The sequence below is a fragment of the Sturnira hondurensis genome, unplaced genomic scaffold, assembly GCF_014824575.4.
Source record: "Sturnira hondurensis isolate 20B ecotype Veracruz unplaced genomic scaffold, ASM1482457v3 Scaffold0021632, whole genome shotgun sequence".
Lineage (NCBI taxonomy): Eukaryota > Metazoa > Chordata > Mammalia > Chiroptera > Phyllostomidae > Sturnira > Sturnira hondurensis.
This window is the reverse complement of record NW_028094263.1, coordinates 1709043-1718860: the sequence shown is the minus strand read 5'-3', so window position 1 is coordinate 1718860 and position 9818 is coordinate 1709043. Positions and strand designations below refer to the sequence as shown.

At 58.7% G+C, this 9818-nt stretch overlaps 1 protein-coding gene across 1 annotated transcript; it reads right to left on the bottom strand.

Annotated features, from left to right (window-relative positions):
- Window positions 1-4290: 4290 nt before the first annotated feature.
- Window positions 4291-9323, bottom strand: DLX3 (distal-less homeobox 3). The gene is made up of 3 exons (XM_037033530.1): window positions 8840-9323; window positions 7607-7797; window positions 4291-6062 (listed from the first exon to the last, which is right to left on the bottom strand). Exons 1-3 carry the CDS (start codon window positions 9162-9164, stop codon window positions 5715-5717), a joined length of 864 nt encoding a protein of 287 aa, XP_036889425.1. The 5' UTR covers window positions 9165-9323; the 3' UTR covers window positions 4291-5714.
- Window positions 9324-9818: the final 495 nt, after the last annotated feature.

Genomic DNA, 9818 nt, shown 5'->3' with positions numbered 1-9818 from the left:
CCTTCCAGCCCCGCAAACCTCCCCAGGGTGAACAAAAATACTTCAGTGGCCCATGCCCAGTGCTGTGAGCAGGGAGACCCAGGCTCTGCCTCCACAATGCTGTGACTGGGGACCTATAAATAGTCACCTAGTTAGTAGTAACCAGCAGGGCAAGTGGCAAATGAAGATTGGGGAGGGGTGCACTGGGGATCCTGGCTGGAGGTCCTAAAGGTCCTCCTCTAAGAACTGGAGTGGCCTTCCCCACTCTCCCTCTGCCCCAAGCCTCCCCCCCCCCAACCTGAGCATGCCCTCCCCCAGCACTGTTTCCCAGGGCTGCCAGGAAACTCATCTCCAAGCACATTTTGGCTACTCAGTCTCCCAGTCTCAGGCTGCCCCGTGGTTGGTAAACAGCTTATTAAGTTGATTAACACTGCAATTAAAGCTGAAAAAACAGAGGCCAGGGTGCTGGGTGAAGGCTCTCCCCTCTCCTCCCCTATGACCTCCCCTTCTCTCCCTCCCCTCCTCTTTCATCTCCTCAGGGATTGGCTGATGCAGCTCAGCCTCACTTAGCCAACCAGAGCCCTCGCCTGGGGGGTGGGGGGCTGGGCCTCAGGGGTCTGTCTCAGCTGCAGGGAAACCCCTTCCCCCGGAAGATCTGCGGGCTCTGCTGCACTGGGGAGTTGAGTGGTGGTGATGGTGTGGGGCTGTGGCAGATGGTCTACGAAGGCTGAACTGGGGTGAGGTCTCTAAGATCTCCTGGTGCCTTAAAGGGAGGGGCCTCAGAGCCTGACACAGAGACCACCCTTCTCCTCCACTTCGTCCAGGGAGAGCGGCAGGGGCTGTCTCCTCCCCGACATGGGGCAAGTGATGCCAGGGACTCTGAGCCCAGCGCTCAGGGAAGGATTTAGGGATGCTGTGGACCCATGCCTTCCCTTCATGCCGGTCCAGGAGGCTGCCCTCTCAGGTTCTGCCCCAGCCTCCTGCCTCTCTACCCCTTGATTCCTGGAAGGGGAGTTATTCTGTATGTAGGGCCCCCAGGAATTAGGTCCCCAGACCTCCAACTCTGCCTGTTATGGCTGCCATCTTCTTTCAGGGCATAATTCAAATACCTCCTTTTCCATAAAGGCTTTCCAGGTTTCCTTCTTATTTGCCGCCAGCTGCCCCTGTCCTGTCCTCCCTGACTGTGTTGGGTTTGCCCAATGGGGAGTCTCTCCAGGGTGGCCCTGCCTGCCCCTGGCCCTGGAGCACCTAGGACAGGTCTGTGCCTTCCTTTCCCAGGCTTCAGTCGCCTGTGGCTCCAGCCCCTAGAACTGCCTGGCATATAGCTGGTGCTCAATAAATATTCGTTGATCATTGACTTACTCTCTTTTGGAGTTTTCCTAGAGATGGGTGAATCAACCAAGGTGGCAAGTGCAGCCAGGGCCCTGGGTCTGAATCAAGGGGTATGGGAGGGGAGGGTGGGGCAACAGGTGAGGGCAGGAGGTGAGGTGGGCAGTGAGCTCCATCTCCCTTGCCACCACTGTCAACAGCAACTTTCATTAGCTGAGCTGTACTCACCGTGTGCTGGGCATCTTGTTAAGCATTTTACTCGCATTATCCTATTTAATCCTCTCAACAACCCGGCCAGGTAGGTAGCATTATCCCTGTGTTACAGATGAGGAAACTGAGGCTTAGAAAGGTTAAGTGACTTGCCCAAGATCACACAGTCACTGCGGGGGGTGTAGGCAGGCTTGGGTCTGGGTCAGCTGACAGCAGCGTGCACATTCCTGACCACTGCATTAAGCTTTCCTAGGACCAGCCCAGGGGAAGAAAGCCCAGCCCCTCCCCCCTCCACTTCTCCCAGAGTTCTGCCCTGGGAGGAGGGCTGGCGGCTGGGGTGGGCGGAGCTTCGGTGGCTTCAGCTCACCGACTCTCTGCCCTGGGGCGTATCTTAGTAAACCAAGTAGCAGAAAAGCCCATTAAGAAGCCTTGGCTGGGTAGCTCAGTCGGTTAGAGCATCCTCCTGATACACCACGGCTGTGGGTTCGTTCTATCAGAGCACAGACATGAAGCAATCAAGGAACTCATAAATAAGTGGAACGACAGTTCGATGCTTCTCTCCCTCTCTCTCAAATCAATAAGTTAAAAGAAAATTAAAGCCCATTCAGAGAATCCATTTTTTCAAACAGACCTGGGTTCCAATCTCAATGTACTAGTTATATGACCTTGACCAAATCTCTTCTGAGCCTCAGTTTCCCGATCTGAAAAATGGGCACTAATCCACCCATTTCAGGGGTCCCACCCAGGTTGTTGGGGGGAGGCACATGCAAAGCACCTGGCACAGAATAGGAGTTTAGCAAATGCCAGCTGTTACTAAGGGTTGGAGAACAGTGACCCTCCAGGTGGACTGGGGTTTTCCGGCCCCCACTGTCCCCCAAAGGTCTCCACGAGGTAATGATAGGGGCAGTCAAGGAGCACCTGGCAGAGGTGGGCCCAGGTCCCCCACCCAAGCCCCTGTCCTTGTGTCTCACCAGCGCTGGTGAAGAGGTGACCTGACCAGCCTGGAGGTGAGGAGAGGAGGAAGGAGAGGTCAGGGGCGGGGCTGACCCCGAGGGAGGTCACCCGGGCAGTTAATCCAGCCTGACGGAGTAGGGATGAGCAGGGTGGCATTAGGGAGCTTACGACACCCTTTCATCCCGGAGCAGCCGCCCACCAGCCTGCCCGCCTAGCCTCCCTCCTTCCTTCCTCTCTCTTTCTGCCCTTTTTTTCCCCCTCTCCCTCCCTTTGCTGGCAGCCCAGCCCTAATAAAATGCAGTGTCTCCAGCAAGTCTGCCCGGCTGCCGCCTCGCTGCTCCTGCCTGCACGCAGCCCTCAAACCAAACTGCTCGGCTCAGCCCCGCCTGGCAGCTGCCACTTAACCCTTGCCAACCCGGCTGGCGTCCTCCCTTCCGTCTCCCTAGGGCATGTGGGGAGAGGCAGGCCTGCTTTCTGAGAGGAAGAAGGGGGAAGTGAGGGGGAGAGGGTCCCCACTGTTCCCGAGCCCCTGCCTGTGAACCCCTCAGCTGCATGTTTCTGATTGCTGGCTAACAAGGACCTTCAGTGAGACCAGCTCCTTCTGCCTTCTCAGGCTTACTCTGCTTTCTGCCTCACAGCAGCCCCAGAAGCCAGCAGGGTGGGGGCCGTTGTCCCCATTTGACAGATGAGGAAACCGAGGGCCTGACAGGCTGCGCTGGGTCACCTTGGCTGCCGGGTGGTGTTGCTGATTCTCCATCCAAGACTTTTTCCAGTGTAAGGAGCTGCCTCCACCACCCTGCGTGTGTGCAGGGGTGGGGTGACTGGGGCAATGTGTGACGGTGCCTCCCGGGGTGCTGTGGCTTTGGCTTTGTACTTGTGTGTGATGCAAAGGGGTCGCAGGTGTGTGTGTGTGTGTGTGTGTGTGGCTGCATACGTGCCTGAAGATGACACGTTTGCCTCAAATGTCAGTGCATGCATGTGGGATGATGTAGAGATATCATGTGTCTGGGTACATGTGTGTATATAAGAGAGAGAGGTAGCTTCACAAGCGTGTGCATAAATTCACATCGTCTCCCACCTGCACCAAGATGCGTCGCTCACACACACCTGCATTCGTTTGACCACCTCCAACTCTGTCTCCAAAGTTGTGGGATTGGGCAGCTAGAAGAGGCGGTGGCGGCAGCGAGAAGGCTCCGAGTCAGGGCCCAGCTCTCCCTGGGAAGCACGCCAGAGGCCCCACTTTGTTGCCTCCATCATCTAGCCGGGGTCCCACCGGCTCCAGGGCCCTGCCAGCTGTTGGAGCAGAGGCATTCCCCTTGCCTGAGGCCTACACCTCACCCCAAGCTGGAAAGGATAGACGGATAGACGGGAGGGTGAAGGGGGGGAGTGCCTGGGCGTGGAGGCAGGGGGTGTACATGCGTGTGTAAGCATGTCTGCATGTGAGCCCAAGATCAAAGAACAGCCCTGAGGTGACCCAGCGCCGGCAGTGGCAGAGGGCATCTGGCTGGCAGGGAACGCCAAGCCACCAAGCAGAGTGGAGTCAGGGCCAGAGGCCACCACCCACCAGACCTGCCCATGTTGGGGGCAGCCACTGGGTCATGAGCACCTGCCACCTGGGGCTGGGCCCAGCCCAGCCCTCAACGCCAGAGCTCCAGCAGGGCCCTTGGAGTTTCAGGGCCCTCTCTCCCCGCCCCCCAGCACCTTCCCCAGCCGCCAGGCCTCCTCCAAGAGCCCCGTCCGCCTCCAGCCTCCGGTTCAAAGAGCTCAGTAGTTATTTTCTTCATTTTTTATTAACATTATATATAAAGATGGGTCCAGTAAGAAAGCGGAAATGAGAAGGCTGGGAGGGAGTGGGAGCTGGCTCAGTTCCTGACCCCCTGGTTGGTACTCCTGGAGACCCACCAGGACTCTTCCCACATCTGTGCCTCCCACCGAACCCCAGTCCAGCCAGAGCCCACACCCCTGTTTCTCTCAGCGCGCAGCGCACAGGCGGGCACATCCAAGAGGAAAGGGCCACATAAATAGGAAACCACACAGGGAGGAGGCTGCTTCTTTCTGTTGCTCTTAAAAAAAAAACACACAGACCATATATATATTTATATATATAGCGCCACAGTCTTCTACCTCTCCTTTTCTCCAATGTTTGACCACATCGGGGGTGGAGGAAAGTTAGCCCTGAGGAGGTGTCTAGCCACCCCCGTCCCCCTGAAGGCACAGAGCTTCCACCCTCCCCTCTTGCCTGGTGCACCTCACGGGTGTCCGAGGCAATCGGTTGAGGGGGTGTTTTCCAATCGGTTTTCAAGGCCACCGGAAAGGGGGTACTCTGGGGTTTGTTTTGCCTGGTATGTCTTCTTGGAGATTTGGGGTTTGGTGCCAGAACTGCCAGCTTACTGGAGGAGAGGGAGAGGTGGGGTGGGGGAGATCGATCCTATTTGTCAACAATGCCCTTTGTTTTCCTATTTTTCAACAGCTTTCAAAACCAAAGTTGTGCAAAGTCCTGTACACGGAAGAAGAAATGGGTCCTTAAGAGAGACGTCTGAGACCACCCCACCCCTCCTCTCCGACCACAGCGGGGAGAGGACAGAGATGACTCCTCGAGTTCTTCCCTTTAAAGCCGCAAATATTAAAAGAGTTCCCCACTTTCTTTGGTTTAACCCTCAAATCTTAAATGAGGGCTAGAAGGGCAGGGCTGGGGCTGGTCGAGGTCCCCACCCTGAGTCCCAGTCATGATGTCCAAAGTCTTTTTGGCAGCAGGGATGCTCAGGAAGAGGGGAGCCACAGGTGGCTTAGGAGGAACCAGGCCTGGCAGGTCTCCGCATCCACAGGGCCTGGAGTCCAGACCAGACCTGCCCTGCAAACACTCCACTGGCCTCCGGTCCTCCAGGTGTCCAGTCTGGGAGACAAGTACTCAGTGTTAGAGGCTGGAAGGTGACGAGCCATTTAAAGCCAATCCAGGCTTCTGGAACAGAAGGGAAGCGGCTGTCCCAGCTGGAGTGGAGCGCCCCAACATCTGGAAGGGTGCCCCAGCATCCAGGCAGCAGGAGAGAGGTTCAGAGAACATCCTTGGTCCATGCAAATGTCACCTGGAGCTCTTGGGTCCCTGGAGGAAGGGACAAGGGGAGAGGAAAGGGGGCTTCCCTTTCCCCTGTGCTCTTCGATGATTCCTGAGTGTTGGCTAGGACAGAGATGCCTTCTGTCTGGCCCCGGGGATCCTTCGTGGGAGATTCAGGCCAGGGGGGTGCTCAGTACACAGCCCCGGGGTTGGGCGGGGGCCCCGGGGAGGCATGGTGCAGGGTGGCCGGCTGAGGTGGCTGCTGCTGTAAGTGGGGTCCACTCAGGTTCTGTGCATGGTACCAGGAGTTGGTGGGGTCGTCCAGATAGCTGGGGGAGGTACTGTATGGGAGCGGCGGGGGCAGCTGACTGCGCGCAGGGGCCGGAGTGGAGTGGGAGGAGGTGTCCCAGAGGGCGGGTGAGGGCGGCGAGTTGCAGGCCATGGAATCGCTGTTGTTGGGACTGTGTTCCAGGGGCACCTCCCCGTTCTTGTAGAGCTTCTTGAACTTGGAGCGGCGGTTCTGAAACCAGATTTTCACCTGCGCCCGGGGAGAAAGGGGGAGCTAGTTAATCTCTGGGAATGCTGAGTGAAACCCCCGTGGGGCATGCAGCCTAGAGAGGGCAAGGCCAGCCCCCCACGTCACATCACGTGTCAAGACACAGACGAAACCCCGGCATCCTGACTCCCAGGCCAGCATCTTTCTTCCGTCTGGGACAGAGCAAGGAACTTTCAGCTGCCTGGGTCCGCATTCCACTCTGCCATTTACTAAGTGTGCGACTTGGGAAGTTACTTACCTCTCTGGTTCTTTCCTTCCTCACCTGCAAAACGGGATGGTGGCAGCACTATTACTCACTTTATGGGGTCGTTATGCCGCTCAAAAAGTTAAGTCTGGTAAAAACTAAGAGCAGCCTGGTATGTAGTAAGCACCCAACAGAAGGCAGCCCAGGTGGGCGATGGGCAGTTTGTGGCCTTTTGCTCACATTAGAAACTCAGAGGCACACAGATACACAGATAAACACACACCCACACAAGCATCTCCATGTGCAGAATGTACCCACTCACTGCTCTACACACACACACCAGACTATAAAGATACACACACGCAGGCACTACTCCCAGATAAACACCCACAAGTGTGAGCACCCATGCTCACACACCCAGGCACCAAGGGACCTCCAGGGCTGTCTAATGAGGGTGACCTGGGGTCTCAGGAGCAGGTGAGCCTCGATTTCCCAGTCTCCCTGGGGTACCTCCCCCTCCCCCTGCTGCTCCCCACCCCATGACTGGTACAAACAATGAATCAGCTTCTCACCGGGTGACCCAGATTCCCGGCGGACCTGGCCCCACGCACGCAGCCGCAACCCAGGCCCGCCTGTCAACACCTGCAGGGAGCCAGGCAGCCACCACTCCTCCCCTGAGCAGTGACAGGCTGCTGGGGGCTTTAGGGACAGGCTGAGGTGAGTCCCTACCCACCTTGGGTGGGAATCTCTCCCCTCCACTCAGGGCCAAGGAAAGGGTGGAGCGCTGAGCTACTGAGCAGCAATGCAGCATTTTGAAGCCAGAACACGTTTTGAACACGAATTCACCCAGTTCCTCAGTGTGCAGTCATGTCCATGTGTCTCTCTATCCACAAACACAGTGACCCTTGAAAGGTCACACTCATGGGAACATTCTCACATGTACACAGATACATTCGCATGTGTGCAAATATTGTACACACATATGAGCGTGTATGTCCACTTCCGCACATGCATGCCTAGTCTGAGGGGAAGCCACATGTGTGGACTCCTTTCGAGTGAGTGACCAGTACTGCGGGGACTGGGGGTCTGAGCCAGAGGGAGGAGGACACCTCTCCTGCTGACAGACATATGCGGTTGCACAGGTTCACAAATATGCATGCCTGTACACGCGCTAGTGCAGAAACTTCTGACAGAAGTTGAGATTTGGGGGCCCCTCTACCCACAGGCATGGGTTTCAAGGGCCTACTGGGAATTTAAAAGGCCATTCAGGCTGGAGAGTGACTGGGGAGGCCCCGGGGTCCCGCGCGGCGCGCCCCCCCAAACTCGATCACCCCGAACTGACCTGTGTTTGCGTGAGGCCCAGCTGCGCCGCCAGCTCGGCGCGCTCGGGCAGTGCCAGGTACTGGGCCTTCTGGAAGCGGCGCTGCAGGGCGGCCAGCTGGTAGCTGGAGTAGATGGTGCGCGGCTTTCGGACCTTTTTGGGCTTCCCGTTCACCATCCGCACCTCGGCTTCCGGCTCCTCCTTCACCGAAACTGCGTGCAACACACCCGGCGCGGGGTGGCTCAGTCTCCGCCTGCGACCCCGGCGTCCTCCAGGGCCGTGCAGGACGCCCCACCCTCCTGCCCATTGACTCCCCCGGGATTTCCCGGCTGCGCGCCCCGCCGCCGCCGCCGCCGCAGCCGCCGGAGCCCGGGAGGGAGCGGCGGCCACAGACCGACGGGCGGCCGCCCACGACGCGGCGCTCCCAGCTCCGCGCCCGGCCCCGGAGCGCAGTCCCCGGCGCCAGCACCGCCCGGGCCAGGCCGGCCGAGGCTTCGCCCAGGACGCCTTCCCGGCTTGCCTTCCAGCTCGCAGCCCCTCGCTACCCGCACGCTGGCCAGACCCTTCTCTCCCCATCTTGCTGTCACTCCTTCCCTCTTTCCCGTTCCTTCTTTCTTCTTTTTAAAAAAACTTTTAGGTTAATTTTCAATTTTCATTAAGTTACAGCAAAGTACAGACTCCTTCCTCCCTCCTTTCTACTTCCTTCCTTCCTTCCTCCTTCGTTCCTTCTCTTTTTTTCCGCCCTTTTCTCCCTTCCTTTTTTCTGTCTTTTCCCTCACTTTGTCTTCACCCTTCTCTTTCGCAGCTCTTCCACTTCTCAGTCGCTGTTTCCTTGTTGTTCTGGGACCCCCCTCACCTTTCTCCCTCTCCCCAGCTCAAATCCAGAGGGTCCCTGGAGTTCCCAGTCCCCGATGCCCACCCACAAGCCCTCTGCAGCCAGATGGAGGACCTTCTGCTGAGATTCTCCGCGAAAGCACCTCAATTAGGAGGCTCCCTGACAACCCACGGCCCCCCTAACTCTCCCCGATCCTCACCGGAGACCGCAGCGCACAGCGAGCAACGCGGCGCCTGGTGGTCTCAGGACGGGAAGGTAGTCTGTGCCCGCCTGGGGCCCTGTAGCCCAGGTTCCCTAACTCCAGACAGTACGTGTCTTTTCCTCGACGCTCCCCTGGATTTCTGTTTCAAGCCCCCGCCTTTCTCTCCCAGGAGAGCCTTCCAGCGTCGCCCACTCTCCCGCGACCCCGCGGTCCTCACCTGGGTCCTGGGCGGGCAGCGGCTGCTCGCGGTAGGCTCCGTACTGGCGGTAGGAGGTTCCGTAGGTGTATTCCGACTTGGGCGAGTAGGCGCCCGTGCCCGCGAGCCCGTTGAGATTGAACTGGTGGTGGTAGGTGTAGGGGTTCACGGTCTGGCCGTAGGGCTGGCCCGAGTAGTAGTCGTGCTGCGGGGCGCTGTAGTAGCCCAGGTCAGTGACGGACGACTCGGGCAGGGTGGGCGAGTCCTTGGAGCCCGCATGGCAGCTGAGCGAGCTGGAGATGTCGGTGAGGATGCTGCTGAGCTTGCGATCGAAGGAGCCACTCATCCTGGCGGGAGCCGCGCCACCACCGGGCTGGCCTGGGCCGCGGGCTGGAGCGCGGAAGTGGCGGAGGGGCCGAGCGGGGCGTGTGCGTGAGTCCGCAGGGCGGGAGGAGGGTCCCGCAGCGTTTCGGGGGAGGGGAGGCCGAGGGGCGCGGAGACGAGCGCCGGCCTTCGGACGGTCGCTGCGCGCCTCTGGTCGCGTCCCAAGCCACAGTCAAATGCCGCCAGCTCCGCCCGGCCGGCCGGTTATAGACTCCGCGGAGTCGCGGAGGGAGGCTCCAGCGCTCTGATTGGCTGCAAGTCTTGCCTTCGAGGCAAAACACGCTCCGGCGTTCGCTCGCTCTCCGCTCTCCTCCATTCTTTGTTGTAACCAAAACACACACACACACAAGCACACGCACACACCTCTCGCTCCTTCTCTGGTGGCTTCCCCCGCCCCCCAGCCCCGAAAAACCCTGTCTCTGAAGGAAGGAGTAGGGTCGGGGGAGGTGATTGTATAGATCTTCCAGGATGTGTCAGTCCGTCTGCCTCCCTGGCTGGGGGGTGGAAGGTGGGCTCAGGTGCAAGGAGGAAGGAGGGGAATTTGCCGATTGGGTATTTTTGTGGAGGGAGGGGTTACAAGGGATGTGTGTAACTGTGTGTGCACGCGCAAAGTGCA

What these genes read in the sequence shown, in the direction of transcription:
- DLX3 (XM_037033530.1), bottom strand. Translation starts at nt 9,164, where the DNA reads ATGAGTGGCTCCTTCGATCGCAAGCTCAGCAGCATCCTCACCGACATC. An exon ending in GCTGCCCGCCCAGGACCCAG is followed by an intron (nt 7,798 to 8,839) that starts GTGAGGACCGCG and finishes TGTTGCACGCAG; the next exon opens with TTTCGGTGAAGGAGGAGCCG. An exon ending in TGGGCCTCACGCAAACACAG is followed by an intron (nt 6,063 to 7,606) that starts GTCAGTTCGGGG and finishes CCCCGGGCGCAG; the next exon opens with GTGAAAATCTGGTTTCAGAA.